General features: G+C 34.8%; 1 protein-coding gene across 5 annotated transcripts in view; it reads right to left on the bottom strand.

Annotated features, from left to right (window-relative positions):
• The window catches only part of LOC129948324 (active breakpoint cluster region-related protein), a 143,535-nt gene that overhangs the window by 10,575 nt on the left and 105,660 nt on the right, over positions 1–27,300 (bottom strand). For 4 of the 5 annotated variants that reach the window (XM_056059277.1, XM_056059279.1, XM_056059281.1 and 1 more), the window contains exon 3: positions 3,138–3,885. In XM_056059277.1, coding sequence (XP_055915252.1) covers positions 3,138–3,885 — 748 coding nt within the window. The remainder of the gene's footprint in view (positions 1–3,137; positions 3,886–27,300) is intronic. The other variant, XM_056059280.1, reaches the window with a different exon arrangement.

A 27,300-nucleotide genomic window follows, 5' to 3' on the forward strand; every position in this document is an offset into this window, starting at 1 on the left:
AACGAATATGAAAAGCTAAAATAGTATCGTCAGCGAAACAATATATTGGATTTGCTGTACTTTTCGTGAGATGAACCATGAGATCACCAGTGGACCTATTGCTTCGAAAGCCGTATTGCCGGTCATTAAGAAGCTTTCGATCTTCAAGATATTTCTTGAGTTGATAATTAATCAGCGTTCCCATGACCTTGGAAAGAAGGGACGTAAGTGCAACCGGTCGGTAATAAGAGGGAGAGGAAGATTCCCCTTTTTTGGGGATAGCCTGGACAAATGCAGTTTTCCATCCTCTCGGAACAAGACCTGAGGAGTAGGACAGATAAAAAAGCTTACGTAGTGGTTTTGCTATCGTTGAAGAACACCTCTTCAGAAAAATAGCGGGGATACCATCCTGAGCAGCGGATTTATGTGTGTTTAGATCTCTAAGGACTCTTTCCACACTACGAGTGCGAAAAAAGATTGGTCCCATAGAATCACTAACTCGCTCAAGTACAGGCGGATTCATAACACTCACTGGCAGCGTAGAATTGGCGCCGAACTGCCTAGCAAAGAGATAAGCTTTCTCTAAAGAGCTAACAAAAGGAGTGACAACGAGCGTAGGAACCGTAGGAACAAATAACCAACAATTTTTACTGCCTTTGGGACATTGCAGTATTTTTTGCCGTAACTTTTGGCCATGTAAAATAAAATAAAATAGCAAGGGAATTCTTGAAAAATCCAAACATTTTAAGATAGAATTGTAGCTGTAAAACAGCAAACAACACAAGTAAATTTCTTTCAGTTTATTAAGGAATCAAACTGTTTTTAATAAACTTGAATTCTCTTATTTATGTTAGCGACTTATGCTCTGTTTTCGAAGGTAATACAAACAACATTCTCCACTACGGCCACAATTCCGATGGGTAGAGCAGCTGGAAATGTACTGTACCATGACTTAAGTGTTATAAAAAATATCTAACAAAATTTCTTTTTATGTAAAGTCTGATTTTATTTCTTTTAAAATTACCGTATTTTTAATGCCAAATAGTAAATTTATATCTGATAAATTTTAAATTACAAGTTAAAATCAAAAATACTTATTTCGATAAAAACCCCTTTAAATACCCAATTTTTTTTTTGAAAAAAAAAAAACACTGTCGAAAAAGAAAATCATTGATTTAAAAATTTCACACTTGTCCAAAATATTAAAGGTTTTATATGTAATCTATGATTCTGCCATTGATATATTGGACTGTATAAGTGCAGAGACATTCAAGAGACATTGGGCAGATTCAGACGACACAAGACTTTTTTTCCGGTATATGTTTGGGAAAGTTCAGACGACATATGTAATGGCCTTGAAAGTAAGGTAAGTTACTAGTCTCCGATTGACCAACTGCCAAAAAATTGTCTTTAAATAAAAGCAACTTAATTAGCAAGTCAATGGCTACGTTCAATCTCGTGTTGGATAGGGTATCTTGGATAGGTGAATTTTTAGATACATTTTTGAACGAGTAAGATAGCTGTCAAAAAATAAAAACAACTTTCAGCTGTTCACAAAAAGCCAAGAAACATTTATGGCTGAATCACTAATGGCTGTAACATATACACGCTTTAGCTTCGGCTTCGCCTGACGTTTACGAGTTCAGCCATAGGAATTCAATGCATGCTATCACAATGAAGCTTCGACCTCACGTTTCGTTTGACAATCGTAAGGAAAAGAACGTAATGTAACGTAATGTGACTCCAAACGGAAGCTCTAGTTCAATTATCTGAACATTTGCTTTGGCTGACAGCTCATCAGCTGTAAAAAAATGTCAACAAACAAAATATTTGCTCTTTGGAGGGATGAAATAATAGAAATGTCATTCAAAGCAACCTCGAAGCAGGCCTAACGTAACGCAGACGAAGCTGAAGCGTGTATGTGTTTCAGCCATAACACGCTTCAGCTTCGGCTTCACCTGACGTTTACGAGTTCAGCCATAGGAATTCAATGCATGCTATCACAATGAAACTTCGACCTCACGTTTCGTTTGACAATCGTAAGGAAAAGAATGTAATGTAATGTAATGTGACTCCAAACGGAAGCTCTAGTTCAATTATCTGAACATTTGCTATGTCTGACAGCTCAACAGCTGCATTATTCACATGAGCACGACCAACGAATTAACGAATATTGGTCGATTTTAACATTACTTTCACATGAGAGTTTTTAATTCGTCGCGAATGAATGAACAAGAATGATTATTTTAGGTTAAGTACGAGCGTTTATTTTATTTGTTGCGAGTGTGGATAATGTGGAACGCGAATAAAATTTGACAGTTCGTATAAACTTAAATTTTGTTCGCGACGAATAAATTTGTTTTCTTAAATTTATTAATATATAACATTGAAAAGTAAAAGTATGTTTCATAAATCAAATAGAAACTATATTGCTATCGGTTTGTTAAAAATTTGTGGGGAAATAATGTCTTCAAACGTATAAAAATTCACATTTTGTAATTCATTCGTCGCTCATGTGAATACTACTAAAAAAATGCCAACAAACAAAATATTTGCTCTTTGAAGAGATGAAATAATAGAAATGTCATTCAAAGAAACCTCAAAGCAGGCCCACCGTAACGCAGACGAAGCTGAAGCGTGTTTGTGATTCAGCCATAATCAACAGTATGGGGCTTATTTTGCAGTCGTTTATATTGTCTGAACCTTTCCATTAATAAACTTACAAATTATAAATTCTTAATCTTGATAAAAAATCAATAAGAGTCAACAATTTGAAAGCATTCAATCTCACGAGAAAACCCGCAATGGCTCGAAAGGCTTTGTAAAAAAAGCAATCATAGTTTAAACAAAAATTCAAAGTGTCAAGCATTTAATTGAAACCAATAACCATCCTACTTGGATGGTAAACCAAAAATGTTTTAAGTAAAATTTTTGCAATTGTCACTTGTGAACAAAAGATCTTCTGAGTACCTAAAACTTAAGATATCAAATTGTTTGTACTATAACTGCAGTACTTTGGGTTAAGATATTTCATTTTGTGGACTTTCTCTCTTTTTGCATTTATCTCATTAAAATAGAACAATGCCCAATCAGTCATTCCTTAAAAAGACAAAAGAACTCAAACAAAAAGAACAATTATACATCAGAAAATTACTTACAATCTCAGAGATATTGCCCTGTGATGCCAATGACTCCTTCGATCCAAGACTATGCAGACTAGTCTCTAGGAAGTTTCCGCCACTTCCTCCTCCACCACCATTTCCACTACCATTTCGTCCATTGCTGCCATCGTTTAGTTTCATCTTCTCCAAACTTCCTGTATTTGGCGATGCATTATCTCCTGCAATCACACCATTTCCATATCTGGCACTACTGAACTTACTCAAACTTCCAGTGGGTGATGCTCCAACACCTCCTCCATTACCACCACCACCACCCGTTGTTTTACCCAAACTCCCAGTGGGACTATGATTCAGTTTTGAAATGCCATCCCCAACTCCACTGCGTTTGGTCTTTTCTAAACTTTCGGTTTTTGCTATCTTACGACCAAACTCCTCTACCAAATCATTAGCCTTAAGGCCTGCTCCGAGTTTACTCATTTCGGGGGTTGTCTTGCGATTGCCGGCAAATGATTTGGCTTCCAATGAGTCAGATGACTTTTGCCGTAATATATCCGATGGTTTGATATTACGTTCCAATGAACTTGAAGGACTGTTATTGTTAGACAAGGAACCACCACTGCTCACACCACTGCTGCTCGTAGTAAGACCTATATGGCTGTTGCCCCTCTCATACAATATATTATTGCCTGTCGTAGACATGTCACGTTTTGGCGATGACGATAGCTGAATATTTCCTCCTGGGACTGTAGGTGGTTCCACACGTCTCATGTACTTCGGCGGTGGTCTGGAAAAAAGAAGCAGAAACAAAAACAAATGAAGACTTTGTTGATAAAATAGAGGGTTAGGGTAAAATATTCTTGATAGGGTGTTTCTTACAAAGTAGATCCCTTAATTTTCTGGGTGTTCCTTAAAAAACCATGACATTTTTAAATTTAAGAATATAGTGAAGCAAATGTTTACTGATAAATTTGATAATCATTTGAGATGGTTGCATGCCTGCGATTTATAAGGTTTTTGTAGAGATCAGTTGAAAATGTGACAGTTGAGGGTTTGTGTATTTGAAACACCCTATAAAATGTCATTCAAGGAGACATTTGTTTTAATTAAGTTTGAGCTTGATAACTAAAAAGATTGAAGGTTCTATTCTGCTGTTGTGGTCATTTATACATCGTCACCCACTCATTTATATGAAAAAGTGGCCATCGTACATATCTATATAAAGCAATTCATTCATTTAATTAGCCAGCAGCCAGCCAGCGTTGCAGAGAGTTTAATGCGTGGCATGGTTCGGTTCAATCTTGAATGTTTTCGATGTCGATGTTGATGATGATAATGATAATAATGAAGAAAAAAAAGATTGTGTACGAGCAACGAAGACGATGAGATTGAGATGATGGCAGAGCCCAACGATGAAAAGGTCACAAATGCAATTAACATTTGTTGACATTTGTGTTTGGCTAAATCAAGGAGTTGTTTGTATGTAATATGGACTCAAGAGATGTCTCTGCCTCTGCCAACGCCACCGCCATCACAACGGCGAAAATTAATGTGAGTCCGTTTAAGGGGGTAACGTTTCGTATCAAGATCATGAAAATCACTTGTTTTGTATGTTGTGTCTTGTGTGTGATTCATGCGAGAGTAATTTCGAAAGAAATTAATATAAATCGCTAGGTGCCTAAATAATAAATTGTTTGATGACAGTATTTCATTTAAAAAAATGCTTACAACGCCATCTGTATAAAAAACTGTTTTTGTCTAATCTTTTCTCAAACCAAACACACAGATATTCAAAACAAAGCTAACAAAAACTTCTTTAGAGGACAAAAAGGATGTTTAAAGGTATCTATGCTTTAACGAAAGCTTACCGTAAGTTCTATTAAGATATTCATTCATTTATTTATTGGTTGTCGTCTATTGGTTTGACAGTTGAGAATATCAAACTGCAATGACATTTCTGTTTAGAAAAGTTTTGTCATAAATCGTCTAGCGCCAGAACGAAACGTCAAAACTGTTTAAATTTTATTTGAAAACAAAAGAAAAATATATTCGCTAAGTTTATAGAACCCTTCGTCTATTTAAAGATGCTTGATGATGAAACTGACTTCTCGGTATTACTTTGTCTTTTTAGTATTTTTTTAAACAATATGTTTTTAGCGTTTACGTAAGGCAACAAATCTGTCACCAAACTTTAATGGTAAATATTTTGTTAAAAATAGCATTCGCGCAATGTAGTAAGTTTATAAAATGTGTAAATGATAAGTTTATACAAAAGTTTGCGTGAACACGCCCTTTTATTTCATTTGGTTGAATGATGTGTAGATAATTGAATCAGCTGTTCGTTAAACGTCAAATATCGAAATTTGTGTTTTACGCTCACACAAATTATTTCGTTGTTTATAAACTCGTACAAAATTAAAAAAAAAAGTTTTTAATAACTGTATATTAACAGAAGATGAAGAATATTTAATTTTAAAAGATCAATATATTTTGGATAATTTTATCCACCAAAATTCTTAAAAAATATTAATAAACAAGTGTAAATGGGCAGGTTCAGGCTACATAAGGGACTTGAAAGTAAGACAAGTTTCTAGCATTTGATTGGCCAGCTGCCAAAAAATTGCCTTTCAATTAAGGCAACTTTATTGGAAACTTGACTGGAAAGTTAGTTAAGAAAAATTTCCCTAACTTTCAAGTTAAGTCAACTTATGTCCGAATGACAATCGATCATGTTATTTTAATTAACTGAAAGTTGAACTTTCAGCTGTTCTATAAACGTCAAATATCAAAATTTGTGTTTTGCGCTCATACAAATTATTTTGTTTTTTATAAACTTGTGTAGGTACAATTTAAAAAAAAATTTATAAAGAATTTCAAATACAATTATTTTTTGTTTATTCAATTTTAGAAGAACAATATATATTTTGTATAATTTTCCACCAACATTCTTGGAGAACTTTAATAAAATAGTGTAAATCATACGAAATTTGACAGTTCATTTAAAAAGTAGTAAACTTTTAAAGTGTTTGTAATTTATTGCGTGAATAACTTTTATTTTTAACTTGTTGTTTTTAAAAAATAGTCTGGATGCCAAAATTTTGTAATCCATTTAATCTTCAAAAAAAAAACCATACAATTCGTCAAAAAATGTCAATTTGTTTTATTTGTTGATTGTTGAGTATTTTTGATATTTAGTTGGAAAAACATGAAATGGTTTCTATTAAGATCCAGATCCAGCTATTGAGAAGATCAATCAAAAATAGACTTCTTGTTCCTTTAAAATCAAATCTTTTTTAATCTACCTAAAATTGTCATCTAAGGGGAATATTTGTATAGGAAACATTACGTAATATGTTAACATTCAAAATATTTCATCCAAACAAAGAACACGTTCACCCATGAGGAGTAACTTTTAAGTATGATACTGTAACCCCTAAAGCCTAGTACATACTTCCTCGTGAAGTGAACGTTCGCCAGTGGAGAAAGTGAACTTTTGACATTGCTCACTGGTACACGTGAGTACACGTTGTGAACATTTGACTTCAGCTTCACCAACAGTTCCCATACATTTTGCACGTGAATTGCCCGTGAACGAAAACTCTCCACTTTGTTCTCCACTCAGCTTCACGAGCAAGTTCACGGGTGAACCAAAAACTGAGATGGTTCACAAGTATGTACTAGGCTAATGCCTTAATTTCAATTCCATATAATATCATTTATGAAGTGTAAAAAAAGCAATCAATCTGAGAATTATAAAATCCTCATATTATTTTGACCAGAGCTTTAAATTTCTTGAAAATATTGCATAGGAGCAATTTCCTTCACGGGATTATCTTAATCAAATGGTATGATGAGGGTATTATGAAAATTGGTCACTCTTTCCTTAAAAATTATAAAAACCTTAAATTTAATCGGCTGGGGAGTGAAATATAGTGAAAAGAAACAGGGTGACACTGGTTGGCTATTTTTAAAATCTTTGGTAGAGTGAAAACTTTTTGGGGTGATATTTTAACATTTCTTTAGTTTTGAACAAAATTAAATACAGTGACCAAAATTGGCAAATCTGTGTCGATTTAAAAACGGCGAACATTCTTCTCGGTCAACGAAGTGGTTACACTAAATTTCCCAGTTTTATATGTCTTTGGGACAGTAGAGCTAAGCAAGAGCATTGGATGAGGAGAAACTGGCCGTTGAGAGAAAATATGGAGCTTGAAAAGAAAAACATAGTCCAGAATTCATTAGTAGCTCGTGACAAAATTATCCTTCCACCATTACACATAAAATTGGGTATCATGAAACAGCTTGTTAAATCACTAGAGAAAGACGGGGACTGTTTTGCTTTCATCTGCCAAATATTTCCTGGGGTCACAATGGAAAAGATTAAAGCCGGTATTTTTGATGGCCCCCTAATCAGCCAACTGACGAAAGATACCTAATTTATAAATTCTATGACTGAGTTAGAACTGAAGGCTTGGACAGCTTTCGTCTCTGTAATTCAAAATTTTCTCGGAAATAAGAAATCCGGAAATTATATTGAACTCGTAGAAGACCTTCAGCTACAGTTAAAAATATATATGGAGTGCAATATGAGCATAAAACTCCACTTCCTCCACAGTCACCTGGACAAGTTTCCGGAAAATTTATGAGATATGAGCGAAGAGCAGGGAGAGCGTTTGCATCAAGACTTTCTGGGATAAGAACATGATGTCTGACTATTGTTGGTCATTAATGCGTCACTTTACAAAGTCTACACATCACCGAAAAGCTTTAAAACGAAGTTTTTTAGAACTCAACTATTAATTCTTTCTAATAAAGTTTTTTTTTTTAATAAATACGTGTTTTTTCAGTTTTAAAAATTTAATTACATTTTTGTGTAGAAATGCAATCATTTAAGCTTTTTTATCATTACTTTAGTTTTCAATTACATTTATATCATTGATTTTAATTATGACTGTTTTCAATTACATGTAATTAGTAATTGAACTTCTTCAATCATATTTTAAATTAATTGAAAGTGTTTCAAGATTTGAAATACAATTAATTGCAATTGAATTTTCTTGTGATTATTTTTTGGCAACTCTGTAACTTAGATGTTAACCTCATAAGCTTTTGGTCTTAAATGTCGCAGAAAGGCTTGTTGAAAATTTGAAACAAAAATCGTCTAGGTATCAATTTCAAATTCTTAGTTCATTGAACTTAATTCAATTTAATTTGTATTTTTATTTTAAACAGAACTATGATTATTATAACTGTTATTGTTCTTCCACAGAAGAGAACCATGCTATTTTTTTAATATAAATAAATACGTTAAAATTTTAATTGATTTTTTGTTTGTCATTAAACAAAACACAAAAAGAAAAAGTCACCAGACCAGTAGCAGCAGAAAAGCTTGACTTAACTCGAAAAGTTTATGTTTGTAAATATTTAAATAAAACTTCTTCTTTTTTTGTTCTTAAATTCTTTTTCATATTCTGGTTTCAAGGTCAGTTCCAATCATATTCTCTTAAGTCAGGTTCACGTACATAAGACATATGAATATATTTTATGATGTATTATATGTTTTGTAGTTATAAACAATTAGGCCAAATAAAGTGACATGTAAGACATACATTTTGTGGACAAGAAGACATAAGTTTATCATGATTTAGCATAAACTTGACCAAGTTTGTGACAATATTTGCACTTTATTGCTATGAAACTAAGCAAGGTTATAATTTATATAATTGTATACAAAATAAACATTTAAACAAGAAGTTCAGGTGAATTTTTTTTAAATGTGAAGGTTGTGTGATTAATGAGTTTTATTATTAAATTTAAAGGAATGTTGTATATTTTGAAAAGGGTACTTTATAAAATATTGAGAAGTATCGGTTAAATGATTTTGATGCAAGTAAGTTCCAACAAGAGGTTTAGTTTTGAATAGGCGACATTTTGGCAGCTGCCATCTTAAAGTTGTCATATTTTGACATTTGACAAGTAAAAAACATACGTCATTAACAATGTGTTGAAATAGTTAAAATTCATTACAAAAAGGGTGAACAATTAGCAGTTAATAAAAGGATTACTACCCTTTACATGTTAAAGGCTTAAACACACTGCGAGCGTTAGCAAAATAAGTTAAGATTTGTGAATTGGATTTGGAACTCCTATAATAAATTACTTCGAAAGCTATTAGTAATTAAAAAATAAATACATTGAATAGGACACCCTGTACACTCTTTTTACTTTGCTTATAACTTAAAAGAGGAATGATAAAATAATGGTACTTTGCCCGTTATCTTTTTGTAACTCTTCTTCTTTCTCTATGACAAACTGCCAGTTCTGGAAAAAAGCCGTTATATTTTTTTCTACTTTATATTAAATTTCGTCTAAATATTTTTGCGCCACTTGAATAGGCCATGCATTTAGTTTAAGTTTAATCGTTATCTTTGTCACGCGGAATTGTATTTTTCGTTGATCGAACTATTTTGTAAATTTCGATTATTTAATTTAAAAAAAACTGTAAAATGGGTCGAGGAAAGTGTTGACCGAGGCGGAAAAAGGACAAATCAAAGCATATAAGGACTCTGGCTTATCTATTGCCAAAATAGCTAAATAAGTCGAGAGAAGCCGACATGTGATATCCAAATTTGTAGGTTATTATTATTATAATTCTTTATTTTATTAAACAAATGCTTTACAAAAAAGTATTTGCTTAAGAATAAGGACCTGGCTATCTGCCGTCGGCCTGAAATAACATATACTTTTATATATTGATTAAATTCAAAAGTTGACAATTTCAATATTTGTTGAGATTTAACATAACAATTGAAAGAATGTCAATTTTACAATGATTTGAAACACAAAAATATAGCAATTTTGAAATGATTTGAAGCATATAAATAAATAAATATCAATTTTCAAGTGACTTGAAACCAAAAAAAAAATAATAATGACCCTTTAAACTGTAATAGCTGGTTAAACGATCAAAATTTAAGTTAGAAAAGAGTTTCGAAAAGCTAGAGCATGTTTGCAATAATTATATAAGGTATTCCATCCTAGAACTCCGTTTAAAATTTTGTTCAACTGACTTGAAGAAAGACAACTTTGTTGGAAATATAAACGCCGGATTTCTTGCAGTATTGGGCAAATTGCGATGGAATGGTAGACATCTTCATTTTCTCTTCTATTGCCTAAACTACAAATTTGTATCAGGTCAGCTCGATGAGGCCTAGAGTTTAAGTTGAAGAGCTCAACAAGTGCTTTAAATATATGTCTTATAGCTTCGACCGAAAATTTGTTGCTGAAATAGTTTGTTTCTGATGTCAATTGGTGCTCGAGATTCCTGTATTTGTTGTAGCCTTTATGTTGTTGTAGCCGCTCTGCCTAGGTACTGGCTATAAGTTTTTTCATCTATTTTAGCCGTGAGCTCTGCAAACAATCCTCGCCATTAATCAACATTTGACTCCGTTATCGATAGATTAAATCCATGTGATAGGGCCATTCCAATCATTCCAATCCTTAAATGGGGAGGCATTGGTTTGTAATAATACTATCAAAATAGATTGTGAAGATTGCATTTTTTCAAATGACTTGAAGAATAAATATCCAAACACCTATACACCGTAGCACATACATGTGTTTACGGTTGTCTGGAAAACGCGATATTTTGACACGAGATCGATTTCCTGGTTAGCGAAGAACTTGGGCCACATTACGCTTAAAGCCATTACTATTTTTTTGTTCTGTGCGTGTTTCGAAAAATTTTTACAACTTCAATAACTACATTATTAAGAGAATAGCTCTCTTCGGGACGCCTTTTTCTTTGATGTGCTTCAAAAATCATAACTTTTGTTTTACTTATATTGATGAGTAAGCCCCACTTCTCGCAAAAGGCATTCAGTTTGTTGATTTGCAACTGGAGAGAGATGGGGTTGTCAGCGAGTAAGACTAAGTCGTCAGCATAGAGCAGGACTTTCATTTGGATGTCAGCAAAAAGTATTCCTCCAGGAAGTATATCACAAACGTCATCAATATATAAAGCAAATAAAATTGGATTTAAAATACAGCCTTGCGGAACACCTGCCGTTGTTTCAAACCAGTTAGAAAGATCGGACCCATCCCATACCGATGCACAAGACAAGAAAATTAAAGTACATCAACAAAAATTTTCAGGAAATTCGCAGCATTAAAAGCTTCTACACCAAAGCCTGTCTGTTGACATTGTCAAAAGCAGCTTTGAAGTCTACGAAACAGCTGTATAATTTCTTCTTTTTTTCAATCGATTTCTTGGCAATACTGGTAAGCGCGAATATATGATGCATTGTTGAGAAGCCCGGATGGAATACCGCTTGAAACATGCTCAGTAGATTTCTGTCCTCGATCCATTTGGTAAGTCTGTCATAAAGAATTGACGTAAAAATCTTCCTTAAGGGGGTATTCTGGTCTAGAAATTAAAAAAAATCGATTTTTTTTTCTTTTCATATTTTCATAGTTTAACTATTTAAGAATATGTCTACTAGAGGATTTTCCCAAATTCAAATTATTTTCGGAGAAATAAGTATTTTGCTGAGCAGCCATCCAAATCGGTTGGGCTGCAACTAATAGAACAAAAGACATAATGGGGTACTTTAAACGCGTTTTTCTCAAAACTGTCTTTTTGAATCTGATACCCACGATTTCTCAGGTTCTGCCGAACCGATTTACTTGAAATTTTAAGAAAGTCTTCTTTAGGGACTTGTCTACGTCCGGAACTACGGCCATCCCCAAATTTTTATTTTTACTATTTTTAACAAATCGAAGAATGTTCAAAAAAATGGTAAATTTTTTGTATTTTTCTTTAGACAGCCGCCATTTTGTAAAAAAAAATGTTTGTAACTTTTCCGTAGTTCCAGACATTGCGACATTATTGTAGATTAATAATCTTTTTTAGTTTTTGATTTCAGATTTCTAGGAGAGTTAAAATCGTGGGTATGGTCACGCACCAAATTTTTGAGACGCACTACTCTATCAGCTGATAACTAACGGAATTTTTATTTTTTTTTTACTTTTTTATTTTTTTTGTATGCTTCTAATGTGAATAAATAATGTATAAAAAAATTGATGGTAAAATTGTAGCTTGCTTTTTTCTACAGCACTTCAAAAATTACATAAAATTCATGTCTCTAGACCAGAATACCCCCTTAATGTGTTTAGCATAGAAATTCCTCTGTAATTCTCTGGCAGGGTTTTGTCTCCACTTTTATATACAGCAAAAATAACAGCAAAAATACAGCACAAAATAATTTTTTAACTTATCATTACTATTTTTGTAGAATTCTACTGGAATTCCATCAATTCCCGGTGATTCGTTATTTTTCATCTTTATCAGATTTGCTTCCAGTTCACACAGAGATATTGGGTTATCCAGTTCACTGACGGTAAAGTTGGGTAGAGCATAAGAAAAAGTATGGGCACTCTCGTCAGCTGTAGGTAATGAGCTTACATTTGGGAGAAACATGAAAGGCCGCACACACAGTGTGCTTACTAATGCGGAAAGGCGACTTATATTAAGAGAAGCGTCAAATTCTCACGACTCTTTGGAGAAAATCAGGGAAAAATGTGCTGTTAAAGCAAGTCTAACAACCATGCGTCATGTTATTTCGAATGCTAAACACATTTGGCTTGGAGCTCGATTTCGCTAAATCATTGGACAGTTTGTATGCATCCCTTCCAAACAGGATGTGCGAAATTTGGACCTCCCAGTTTGAATGTTTTTGATCAATAATTTTTCATTAATACTAAAATCCTGAGCTTTAAATCTTTTTTCAGATGAAATAAAAAAATTAACTGAGCTTAAGATTAAAAAAAATAGGTCTCTAGCATGTTTGGTCTGGGAAGTATGGACGATAGAAAAAAAACCTAATGGGTGTCCTATTCATGTGGTGAGGAGTGTAGATATATTAACTGCTCTCGTTAGCATAAAATGTATAATGTACATAATATCTGCAATAATAAAACCCGATTAGGAAGAGTGTTCAATTTGAACTATGACTGCGGATGCTGGACCCTGGACACAATAACAGGAACAGCAATAAGCAAAAGATATATTTTTATATGAGCACAGATTTGTTTTGTTTCTTTTTTATTATTACATAATTTGCTTGGAATTTGTTTTTGGATTTCTAGAAGTGTTGGCCGGAGCTGGGGTAATCACCAATCCAGATGAATCAAATTAAGGGCAAGCACTTTAATTAAGAAGTTTTGTTTTAATAGTTTCGTGATTGCTGTTTTTTTTGGTTTTAAGGCAACAACAGGCGGAGCAGCAGGGAATTTCGACTACGGAAATAAATTCACGATGAAAGAGAATTTTTTTTTATTGCGAAAATGTTAATAGGAAATGATTGATGTTTAAATTAATGAATAACAAAATGCAGATGTTTGCAATAATTTTAATGAATAAGGACAAATCGAGGTCGTTTCGAAAAACAAACAAAATTATAAACGTAGAGATTAAATTTAATAAGTTTTTTTACTTTGAAGTCTTGAGTTTAAATAATGAAAGAAAAAAAACATCATTTACATTTTTCTTAGGTAAGGTATCTCATTTTTGATCCTCTTACTTTAATTTGAAATATTTCAGACTTTGGCATTTTCTGTTCAAAAGACTTAAGTAAGTCTATTCATTGCTAATCACTCTATTAACGTTCCACGTACAATCCATACTCCAAAAAACGTCAAAAGTCATTCGCGACGAACACATAAAGCAGTATTCACATAAGCGCGACCAACGAACGACGAATGAATTACAAAATGTGAGTTGATATACGTTTGAAGACATATTTCCACACACATTTTTAACAAAACGATAGCAATATAGTTTCTATTTGATTTATGATTTATGCATGCTTTTACTTTTCAATATCATAATATTATTAAATTTAAGAAAACAAATTTATTCGAACTGTCAAAATTTATTCGTATTCCACATTATCTACACTCGCAATCATTCTTGTTTTGGTTCATTCGCGACGAATTAGTCTCATGTGAAAGAAATGTCAAAATCAACGAATATTCGTTTGCTCGTTGGTCGTGCTCATGTGAATAGTGCCTAACATCCATGTGCACCAAATGTCAACATTAAGGACTGTTCACATGGCAGCGACCAACAAATACTCGTCCATAATGACACTTCTTTCAGATGGCTTGTTTAGACGCGATTGAAAATTGTATTCTGAAAGGTGTGGATCGTATGTGGAACACGATTTGAGTTTGACAGTTCATAGCAAACAGGTTCCGATTTGTTTTCTTAAATTTCTCATACTTTGGCAATTTTATTACCTAAAGGAAAACTTAAATTATATTTTTACCTTTTGTTTACAATTTGCACAGAATTAATGTTTAAAAATTGTTTGAAATCACATTTATAAATAGTCCTTAAGCATCTTGCACATGAGCAACGAATTGCGAACTGTGGATGTTCGCATATTTTGACTTTTGTTTCACATGAGCTTTTATTTCTATTCGCAGGCAGCGACGAATTGTCAATTTATAATAACCCTTGTCAACAAACAAAACAAGAGTGATATAACTTTGAGGTTAGGTTGCGCGCGTTGCAGTGTGGATGTTATGTGGAACGCGAATAGAGTTTGACAGTTCGCAGCAACCACACTGCGATTCGTTACTACCAAATTGTTTTTACAAAATTTTCTTGTTTTAGAGAACAAAATGCAAATTTTATTATCCTAATATTAGTGTCAATTGGTTTCTTATAATTTAAATGTGTTTTTGTTTGGAATTGACTTTTTAAATGTGTAAAATCACGTTTGTTCGTCCATTCGTTCATTCGTTGTTCGCTCTCATGTGCAAGGCTCTTAAAAGTGTGGATCGTACGTGGAACACGATTTGAGTTTGACAGTTCATAGCAAACAGGTTCCGATTTGTTTTCTTAAATTTCTCATACTTTGGCAATTTTATTACCTAAAGGAAAACTTAAATTATATTTTTAACTTTTGTTTACAATTTGCACAGAATTAAGGTTTATAAATTGTTTAAAATCACATTTATTCGTCAGTGGTTGGTCGTTATCGTGTAAATAGTCCTTAAGGAATATTCTTTCATTCGTTGGTCGTTCGTCGTGTTCATGTGGACAGTTCTTTTAAACTTTACGTCCTACAACAGAACACATTCCACAAATCAAGCGAAAACACAATTCGTGTGAAAGAAAAGTACAAGACACTACAAGTGACATCTATTAGAAATTCGGCCCAATTACTCAAAGTTCAACGCTGTCAGAGTGACATCATCACTGAGTTTACAAATGAACTTACATCCCATTGTTGTTTTTCACCACAAACAAAAAAATAAAACAAACAAAAGGAAAAACTTTTTGTGACTGTTCCATTTCTATATACCTCCCATTTTTTCGGATTGCTTTCTACATTCAACTTGTATCTTTTATTTTTGTTGAAGTTATGTCAACGTGATCTCTGATGAGACATAACCTACCTACCTGCTGTAAGGCTGCTCCAGATGGGTAATGGGAGGGAATGGCTTGACTATGGCATTGGCTATAGCTATGGCTAGTTATCTTTCTTTCAAAGCTTGAGTTTACTTTCACTGAGAAAAAAAATCATCATGTAATCGAGCGCGGTGATGATGGGGCGGGCGGTAGTGGTAAGATGCATTAAACCGTGACAGCAGCGCGTCAGTGATGATGATTGAGTAACTTTATTGAGGCGCATTAAACTTTAAACAAAAGTCTACAAAGGCAGGTTAAAAAGAGGAGGAAAATCATAGTAACAGTAAAGTTACATAATTCGATGTTCCCGCTGCTGCCTCACCGTGTAAATCACTCAAATAGCTTGATGATCTTTATTCGCTCCAAGCCTACAACATAACGAATCTTCGTTTCTTCGATTCAGCCAATTGGAACCAACAACACAGTTAGATAGTTATACTCTATCCGTGGTATTGTTGATGATGAGAAGTATAAGCAACAATCCAAATCGATGAAAACCAACAACTTGATGTAGACTCTGCCTAAGACCATCATCATGCAACTCGTTGGCTCGCTCGCTCGCGCGCAAAAGCAATAAGCATCGACTAATTGTTGGTAAATGATTCGTTTGTTTGTTGTGCAGCTAGAGGCTCTGGATTGTTGTTATTTTGCTGCCCCCAGTCGGCTTATAGTTCAATCTGAGTATACTCGTTTAGCTTTCACCACGTCTTCGTCGTTGTAGTGAGCTATTCTATATGCCTGCCAGGCACTTAGTGCGCTTGGATGCGTGCGTACCTTTAAGTTTTTTTCTTTTTTTCTTAATGGGGTGCCATGTCAAGGAAATCATTTGTTGCGAATTAACGCAATGGAACGCAAGGTGTTAATAAATTTTAATGTTTCGATCATTGACTTAAAATTGTTATTTGTCCGAGGACAGACAAACATTGAAGGTAGGGGAAATTCAATAGAAACGTTTAGGATTGCTTCGCCTAGCCTAGAGGCTATAGAGAGTATGTGGGAAAAAGAACTTTATGCATTCGTCCAACGCAACAGCGCACGTAAGGATACGTGTTTTTAATTTTAATGTAATTGTACGAAGTATGAAAGAGTTGCATACAAAACTAACGAACAATAATAATTTGAGTGAAGGAACTTCTAAGAGAAGATATAATTTCCATGCCAACTGTCAATCATTTTTATATATGATATTTTATTTTTATTCAAGTTGATGGAACTCTATGAACTCTTTAACACACTCAATTTTTTCACAGTCAAGAGGTTCTTTTGTTTACTGTGTAGAACTATACTATACTCAAATTGGGTTGAAGGAAACACAGTTGTTCATCCCTAACGAAGAAGGAAATGGGAGGATTTCAAAGATGGATTTCCTCTTCAATCAGGATTTTCTTTTTTTTTTCTACTTTGTTTGTACGTTTGTTGAGTGATCTCAGAAGACTATCGAAAAAAGAGTTCAAGGGTTAATTTTTCTTGAGAATTGACTGATTCATCAGGCTAATATTACATTTCACACAATATATTCAAGTGCATTTCTCTTGAGTTTAGGTTAGGCGGGAGTTGGAAAAGATTTTATTATTATGATAATTAGTTTAACTATATACTTTGTCATCAAGGTTTCAATATTGATTTTTGTGCTTAAAAAAAGGGTGAGGAAGTGAACAAAAGTAGGGAAACTTTGTGAAGTGGATTTCTTAACTTATTTTGTAAACTCTTATTCTACCATGACTTTCGAAAGAAGGGACGTTAGTGCTATCAGTTGAAAATTTGAGGGAGAAGATGAATCGCCTTTTTTGAGATTGGCTGAACAAGTACTGTTTTCCAATTACTCCGAACAAGGCCAGAAGAATAAGATAAATAGAAAAGCTTTAGCAGAGATTTTACAAAAAGCACCTCTCCAGAATATAAGCGGGATACCATCCACAACAGCGAATTCATGTGTGTTGAGACTTTGGAGGTATCTCGCCACAATCGAAGTACGAAAAAAGATTGGTCCCATAGAATCAATAACACGCTACATAACTGGGGAACATCACACTATTAGTTAAGGTGTAAACAGGCCTTCTCAATAGAAATAACTACAGGAGGGTCATTGACAAGAAGGGTAGGGACCAAGGAAAAGGCAGAATTCATTATGCTTTTCCCGAATAATCAAAAATTCTTACTTCCTTTGGTACATTGCAATATTTTTGCAGCAATTGTCGGCCTTGTGTAAATTTGGTCCTTCGGATATGGACTTTACGCCGCGGCCGTTCACACATCTTAATATCCACAAGGGGCCCTGGAAATCTTCTGATCAATCAACTGTCAAGGGTCAGATTGACCACATTGCGATCGACGCACGACACTTCTCCAGTATACAGGATATCCAAACTTTCCAAGGGGCCAATATTGACTCGGACCACTACCTCGTTGTAGCCAAGGTACGGCTGCAGATATCCCGGTCCAAGCCAAAACAAGCAAGTACCGTGAGAAGTTAGACGTCTACAATCGCAAGAGACTGCCATGTCCTTTTCCGATCGAGTCTCTAATAACCTCTTAAGGAGTCCTATGCTGCCTGCATTAAGCATTGAAAACCAAGAGAGCATGAGAAGCGCGTGATCAAAGACATAGAGGGATGTCACAACAGGAATGAGGTTCGTAAATTTTACCAAAAGGTACAAAAAAACCTCCCAAGGGTACCAGCCACTAACCGAAGCCTGTAAAGAAGATCAGGGGAACATAGTAGTAGAACCGCAGTCGATGCTGAGAATATGGAAAGATCACTTCTCAAAATTATATAACGGCGATGAAGAACCGAATTCCGCTGTAAGGGAAATAGAACCACTCAACCAAGGCGACGCAGATCAACAATTCCGCATACCTGACCTAAACGAAGTGAAGATAGCTATATCTAAACTGAAGTCACACAAAGCTGCTGGAGCTGACGGCATAGCTGCCGAACTATTTGAAGCAGCAGGCGATGACTTGGTAGGAAGCATGCACCAACTTATCTGCAAAATATGGTCGGAAGAAAGCATGCCCGATGAGTGGAATCTCAGCATAGTGTGCCTGATACATAAGAAAGAAGACCCTCTAAGCTACGCCAACTACAGAGGCATCAGTCTCCTTAACATTCCGTATAAGATCCTCTCTGCCGTACTATGTGAACGCCTGAAGTCGTTCGTCAACAACCTGATAGGTCCTTATCAGTGTGGCTTTAGACCAGGAAAGTCCACTATCGACCAAATATTCACACTACGGCAGATCTTGGAAAAAACCCAGGAGCTTCAAATCGATACCCACCATCTCTTTATCGATTTTAAAGCTGCGTATGACAGCATCTATAGGGAAGAGCTCTACAGAGCAATGTCTAGTTTTTGCATCAGAGTCAAACTTATCCGTTTGTGCAGAATGACGATGCCGAATGCACGCTGCTCCAGGTCGGAAAAGATCTTACCGATGCATTTGATGTCAAAAAAGGTTTTAGACAAGGCGATGCACTGTCATGCGACTTCTCCACACAATCTTCCAAAGGTCCATCCAATTACTCGGATACGCAGATGATATTGACATAATTGGAAGATCAAAGCGTGATGTCAGTGGAGCGTTTTTGAGCATTGCGACGAAAGCGAAGAAGATGGGTTTAGTGGTCAATGAGGGCAAGAGCAAGTATATGCTGTCATCAAAAAAGGACATTGAACAACGATGTCTTGGACAAAACGTCACCTTGGACAGCTATAACTTTGAGGTAGTTAAGGACTTTGTCTACCTAGGCACCGCTATTAACACAGACAACGACACCAGCGCTGAAATCAAATGAAGAACAACTCTTGCAAATCGCTCCTTCTTTGGACTTAGAAGGCAATTGAGAAGTAAAGTCCTCTCTCGAGCATCTTAATTAAGAGCAGAATTAAAGTCCGACTGCTAAGATGGCTAGGTCATGTAGAGCGGATGGACATCATCGCTCCAGTCCAGAAGGTCTTCGAATCCAATCCCGAGGGACGGCGCAGTAAAGGAAGACCGCGACTCAGGTGGCGCACGCAGGTGGGGGAAAACCTCAACCAACGTGGCGTGCGAAACTGGAAACAGCTAGCTAGGGACCGAGCTGGCTGGAGACGCATGTTGGTTGAGGCCCAACTGTAGCGCCACCTTAAGTAAGTAAGTAAGATATGGACTTTACAGACCCTCCTGGGTTCCTTAAACCTTTTCTGGTCAAATTAAACCATGGCTTAGTCTCGTGTTTTTGCTTTGAACTTAGTTTGAGATTAAAGTTTTCATCGAATGATACGTCACTATTGATAAAACATAATGACCAGTTAAAGATTCTGAAGCAATTGTTGATACCGTACCAGTAGACTTTTTGGCACTGCCAAACGGCTCTCTTTGGAACGATTTCTCTAACTGGATTTGGAAATTAGCAGATATGACATTAAAGGCCGATACTATGGTCAATACACTGTTTGTGTCTTTATCAAGGTCAGAAGTGATAAACAAGTCAAGAGTAGGCTCGTTGCAAGGCTGAGTAAGATGGTTTAACTCAATTCTCTATTTGGTATTTACAAAATGTCTAAATAAAACACACTTTCTATACTAAACATCCACTTTAAGCATCGTATCCGTTTTATTCACATAACTCTACGGCGTATACATACGTACTTTCTTTATACAATATACAAATAACCGATTTGTGTAAAATATCGGTCGGTCACCGTACTGTCAAGCAAAGAGAATCGTTTCTTAGCCGTACTACGCGAATGTTTTAATACACTTTGTTGTTCTTTGTCATTGCAAAATTGTTCTATTTTATTAATATTCGTACTGTACATTTTCAATAAAAGGGTACCAAAAAACCCTAAGTTTGATTTAAAAAAAATTATAGTCCACCTAAATCGCCACGTTCACTTTGTGTTTTGCACATCCTAGTAAAAATTTTAATTTTAAAACAAATAGTTTAGGATATAAAGCTTCGGCAAAAAATTTCTATAATATTCTTCTAAATCTTCTTATAGTCATCCTACATTCGGCCATCCTTCTTGCCGGCTGCCTCAGACGAACAGTCATCCTTGTTAAGGTTTCTTCATCGCTAAAATTTCGTGACATCTTCATCACTGTTTCCGGAATCATTTTCATCACTTTCACTGTCATCTTCATTTTGCCAGGGCTTCATAAAGTCAGCGGAGGACGAGTTAGAATTTGGTCCCTCATAAGCTCCCTATTAACGACTTTATACGGGCCTAAGTATGGATACAACTTAGTTCCTGCTGCATTTTGAGTTTTCTATATCGCAACCAGATCGCCCATTTTGTATTGCGTAGCAGCTTTTCTCTTTCGGTTATATCCTTTTCGATTTTCTTCTTGGACCTGTGCAATTTGTTCTTTAGCTTGGCTTCGCATCTCCTTCCCTTTGTTTTCGAATTCTTCGATAAATAGCTTTTTCATCAGTTACTTTAGTTCAATATTCTCCGCACATTCCATGCGAACTCCGAACATTAACTTAGAGTTTTGTTTGTACTTCGATTCACTGTTGAGTTCAAGATTCTTTGCAGTCCTGGAACATGCTTGAACTACTTATCAGGAGCATCGACTAACATTTTCGTCAACTCTCCACATGTCAATTTCCGCGAGCAACCTCAGTAGTCACTAGCGAATGGTTGATCTTTCGTTCTTCGCAATACTCCTTGAATAGATTAGAGATAAAGGCAGAAGCTCTGTCCGTGATTACTCTTACTGGATCACCGAAAATTTCACTTTGAACAACATCTTCTTCACAACTTCTTCAGCACCCGTAGATTTTACCGGAAATATCCAAGTAAACTTCGAAAAAGCATTGACGATAACCAACAAATGCTTGTAACTCTTTAATTTTTGAAGACATGTTTGGCATACAAAAATCTTTTTTCGCCAAAACTTCGACCTTCCTTGCATTCATGTGACCCTGCTCATCTATGCCTCGCAGAACTTCTCTTTGTACAGGGAAAGAAAAACATTGCGAATATAACAATGTCAGTATGGGTGTGAACGCAATACTGCATGGCTTTGAAGATTTCCATTGGATAAAAAGTTGTAGCATACTTAATTTGACCATATTGAGAATAGTAACGTTTACAATAGTTATAGCCGATACGCCAATGTCAGTATGGGAGTCAGGCCCACACTGACTGGCGGCTTGACCAATGCTCCTAGCAGAAAAGTCTATACATTATTGTTATGTCCCTTATGCTTACATTGGAGTAATAACTATTGACAGTAATCCAATAAGGGTATCGATTATCACGCTATAAATTATGGCGGCAAACTAGTAGCATTGCGAAATCTCCGATATAGTATGGGGCTGAAGGCAATGCTGTCCCGTCAAACTTACTATGCGCCCAAAGAAAAGATTGTGGAACCCTACAGTATAGTACATAATCCCATACTTATAGGAGTTGTTGCAAAACAATGTAGGAATATCACCGATACTTTTTTAGTATGGGTCTCCAGGACATTCTAGCATTGTCAAAAAAGCTATACACTTCTTTCCGTGTAGCTTCTTTGGAACAACCAGAGAATAATCACCTTCAACAAAAGAACACCCCTGCGCATACATAAAGCTTTTGCTCTTGATGTTTCAAGATATTTGCTATCAGCGAACAAAACTCGTCCGTTTCTTGCGCTTTTCTCACGCGATGTAAAGTACAATCTACGCGTCTACGTGCTTCATCGATGTACCAGCTCTGTGAAGGAATATGGCGTTTACGAATATTGCCCACCTGGCAAATCTCGTACATAGCTCCTTCTTCCGCATAGTAGCTGTAAACGCCTTACAGTCTGTAAATATTTTGAACGGTATTCCCAAAAGATATACCCTTAACTTCTGAAAGCACTTTACAGTTGCCAAAACTTCTTGTTCATAGCTGGTAAGATTGCTTTCAGATTTTGAAGACTTTTAACTTATGTATATAAAAAACAGGAAGCATTTCATTATCATTGTGCATTTGAAGTAAGACACCTCCGTACCCGACCTTACTCGCATCTGTATGAAGCTCCGTTTCTAACTCTGGATTGTATGGCTTCAAAACTGAATCTTTTCATAAAGCATCCTTCAAATTTTGGATAGCTTCAACTTGACTTGGACTAAAAAAATGGCGTATCTTTACGTAACAAGTCAGATAAAGGATTCGCAAGAAATGCATATCCAGCAATAAATCGCCTAAAAAAACCAGTCAGCCCCAGAAACGACTGAATTTTTTTGACTGTATCCGGGTTCGGAAAATTTTGGACTGCATTAAATTTTTCCTTCGATGTCAGAAATGTATCTAAACCTCGCTGTAAAAAAGGTTTCAAATAAAAGTTTAACCTTTTTGATAGAAAACACTTGATAAAAAGATTATAAACTGAGTCAACGTCGTTATACCGAACCCTCTTTAATAAATAATTGCATACTGTAATTCAAATTGTAGGGTACCAAAACCCTATTGTGACGAAGACGGTTAATTTCCACCTAAAATATTTTTTTTTTCGCACATCTTAGTCAAAATTTGAAGTTTACAAAAACCCAATACTGCTTTGGCACTATCGAGGTAACCGTCGGAGCGGAACTTTCTCAGCAACGCATCCTTTTTCGGAGATTTAATTCCGGTTTGAGGAAGCTGTCATCGGAAAAAAATTGTTCAGACATGAGACGACGCAATGCGATGGATATAAATTTTAGGCAGAGATGTGCAAATTAACCGATATATCGAAAATGTGATATATTTTCGATAATATTTTATAAAATAAAGACAATAAGCGTTTTAAACCATTAAAAAATTGGTGGCAGAAAGTAATTTATGCTTATAATGTAATTATTTCAATTATAATGCGCTAGCATTTTTAAGACATGTAATTAGATGCAACGATTTTTAAATCAAACCTATCGAAAAAAGTCCCCTCCCTATTTAAAACATATGTTTTTGTTTCCATTTGAAATGTCAAAGAAAAAGAATAAACTGAAAAAAAAAAACAGTTGAAACATAAGTTTTATTTATTTATTTGACTTTATACAAGCAATAATAATAAGAAATGGATAGTGTTATTTTATTTTTGGACGCTGAACCCATTGAGCTAAGGGCGCAAAATAAAGAAAATAGGAACATTGCGAAATGAAAGCAATATACGTGAACTAACTGACGCGTCGTAAGTAAACTAATTTTTATCTTCCAATAATTCTTCGATTCTCTTCCAGATTCAAGAAAAACTTTTCGCCTGAATAAAAATGCGTTTGCTTTTGTTTTGGAGCAGATTGAACACAAATACAAAACAAATCATCGGTCTGATTGTGTCACTTCGGAACATAAATTAGCAGCTTGCCTCAGATTTTTTGCCGGGGGAAACTACCAATATGGTGTTGGAAAAGATTTTTTACTTACATAACTATTTTTTAGAAAAAGAAAACACTTTCCGTAACAAGAACTTGTGGGAGGACTTCGGAAAACTGTGTTTGTATCAGTCAAGAATAAAACCAAACAATCGCAAAGCATCGCATTAAAATTTCATGCGTTTAATTTTGTCGGAGAGAATGTTCGATCAGAATGACAACATTCAGTGGATAGTAATTTTTTCGAAGTATAAAAAGACAGCGTCCAGTACGAATTTTTTCGGAGTATAAACCGACAGAGTTCAGTTCTAATTTAGTATGAAACTTCGTTACCGATTTTTAATTAATTTACTTAAAGAGTGGATAAGATAAAAAATATCTTAATTTATCCTTGAAAATTATTTTATTACTAGTAAAATCGTAAAAAAGAAGCCAATTGGGCAATAAAAAAGTCGGGGCCAGGGGGATCGAACGCAAAAAAGGGGTCAAATGGCCTCTTTAGGGGACAAACGGCAACGCTGAAGCGAAATGTCTCCGATTCGGAGGAAATCGGAGAGAATTCCGCTCCGACAGTTACCTCGATAGGGCCTACAAAATATTCAAGCATGTTCAAACTTGTACTGCCCCCTACTCGCATCTCCTTTAAATACGTGAAGACAAAAAGTTAATATCATTAAGAATCAAAAATTTCTTTCCCAATACTTGCACTTTCAGTAATTTCTGTCAGTTTACCCTGGAATCAATATCGGAAGTACGAGAGTAACGAGATTCTTTTTTAGCCGGAATGCTCTGTTTTTCCTCCTAAATCTTTTCCTTTTTCCAAAACGCTCGTACTGTGTTTAAACTCTTAACTTTTTTAATATGTGGAAATTATTATTATAAAATAAAAATAGAGTTAGAGTTAGAGGGTACTGCGTCGAATCCAATCATAAAATTTCAATAATTAATTAATTATTTGAACCTTATACTCCTATCTTTCCCAACCCAATATTATTTCCAAGGTATTCGAAGCAAACAACTTTCTTCGGTTTCTTTGAAGTGGCTTTTAATTAAAAGAATATACATAGTATTTATTTTGATATTGTAAGGTGACTAAAGGAGAAAATATTTGAATTTCTTCAAGATTCAGGATAGTTTACAGAAGTATCTCATCTATCTACGTTCACACTTCAAAGTTGGTGGAACGTAATTCTAAATAAATTTTAATTAAAAACTTCAAATTAAGATATCAAGTGTTGTTTTCTAGGAACTTGGAGTGTTAATTTCCAAGAAACTACCAATCAAGGTATAAAATAAACTTCGCCCTACCTATAGAACCACATTCACACAATTCATCATTTTTCAATGTTGGATACCTGTATACAAGCTCTTATTTATACTTGCGCATTTTCAAATTGATTTAATTTCATTAGAAAAAAAAGCCTGTGTCCATTTCAAAAACAAAACAAAAAAGGAAACAATCTTTTCTATGTTCTATTTCACTAAGTTAGCCTTGCAAAAAGCTTGCTATCTGTTTGCTACCAGGTCCCCACATTGTTTGACAATTTTTCTTTTTTCTTCGAAAGAGCAACAAATATCAATTCCACAACCCCAACTCGTCTGTCAGCCGGTATCATCATCATTCCTTTGTACATGTTTTTTTTTGTAGCATTGCTCATATCAGTCTCTGTCTCAAAGAAGAAAGACAACATCGCACGTATGTACCAGGCTTGCCAGATTGGGCTATCTTTTCCCAAAATCACCACTTAAAAATTGAGAAAGACAGTTCAGTCATAATTGGGCTATAATTAGCCCAGATCAAATCTTGGGCAATATTTCCCTGACAAAAACAGAAAACGTGTTATGATTTTATTAAACTTAGTTATGCTATTGGTTTTCTTTAAACAAGAATCAATTATAATTTAACTGAAACTGAGCTACTTTCTTGGCTTCGATTTTAAGCTAAAAATATTTTTAAACTAGTTCATTCCTTTGTACATGTCCTGGTCTGAAAGAAGAAAGCCAACATCGCAGAAACTTGTATGTACCACGCTTGCCAGATTGGGCTACTTATCAAAATTGGGCTTTTTATCAAAATTGGACTATTTATCAAAAGTGGGCTATTTTTTGAAAGTTGAATTATAATTGGGCTCTAAGTAGCCTAAATTTCATCTTGGACGATATTTTTCTTCTTACAAATAAATGAATTTGATAAACAAAGAATATTTTTTTTAATAAAATTGGGCTACTTTTCCGGCTATGATTTTAGGCTACACACATTTTTAAAAATGGGCTATTGAGCTACTTCAGGACATGGCAACCCTAAATGTACATAGATTCTTCTACTTTTTTTTTGTTTTGATATTGTTCTTTTTTTGTCGTTGTAGAACAGACAGCAGCCGGCCGGGCCAGTAGCCAGTTGTGTTTTGTGTGATGGTGTGTTCATCGAAAGAGTTCAAAATTAGTTTAAAACTTTGCTATGTATCTTTTGTTGTTGTTGTTGTTTGTACGTTTTTCGTCGTTCTTCTGTCATTTTTATCAGCGAAATGCTGTCATGAATAAACCATTAGGGTAATTAAGGGAGACATTTATTCATGCGTGGTTTTGTATGATGTGAGAGTTTGTTTGAAGATATCACTGTCACTCTGTTAAAATACTTACTTTAAGTATGGATACAAAATATCACTTCTATAGTTTAGTAGTACTAGAATAGCTATGGAGTCGCGTTGAGGTCATAGACAAACAAATTCGTCGAAAAGTCAATTCGTTTTTTTTTTAAGTTTTCGTTCTGTTTGAGTTTTAAATTTGAGGCAAAGAGAGACGATTGTGTTTGTTAAAGTCATTCAAAAAGAAAGCACAACTAGGTCGCACAAATTTGATCCTAAGGGAAATCTGTGAATAGGAAGAAACTGATACTTAAGATTTTGAAAAAAAAACTTAATTTCTTATTAAATGAAAGATGTTTTGAGTTATTATCTTTTTTTGTTTTGAAGATTTTTCAGCCAAAGACAAATTTTTACTAATTTTTAGTTTTTTTTAGAAAAAAATTGGATTTTCTAAAAAAACTAACTTAAAAGAATTAGAATTTCAATATCTGTTTTTCTTCTCGAAATATTTTAGTTTAAAACGAATTCTTAGAGTTTTTCCTATATGGACTTGACAACTTTGAATTTAATTTATGAACGCACCCTTCCAATAATCCTCAAACTGTCACTGCCGATTTATTTAATAAACTCAACATTTTCATCATGGTTAAGTACACATACGAGCAAAGTCTGCGAATCATAAAAAAAATCTCGGATTCGGTGATCGCAACTTAATGAGGTTTGCTCGAATTTTTGGTCGCCGTATTTTTTCAATCACAATGACGTGCCATGTTACTGTGAATGGCCAGCGTAATCGCGAGTTGCAAATCAAACCTTACAAACGAGTTA

Source organism: Eupeodes corollae, chromosome 2 (genome assembly GCF_945859685.1).
Source record: "Eupeodes corollae chromosome 2, idEupCoro1.1, whole genome shotgun sequence".
Taxonomy (NCBI): Eukaryota; Metazoa; Arthropoda; class Insecta; order Diptera; family Syrphidae; genus Eupeodes; species Eupeodes corollae.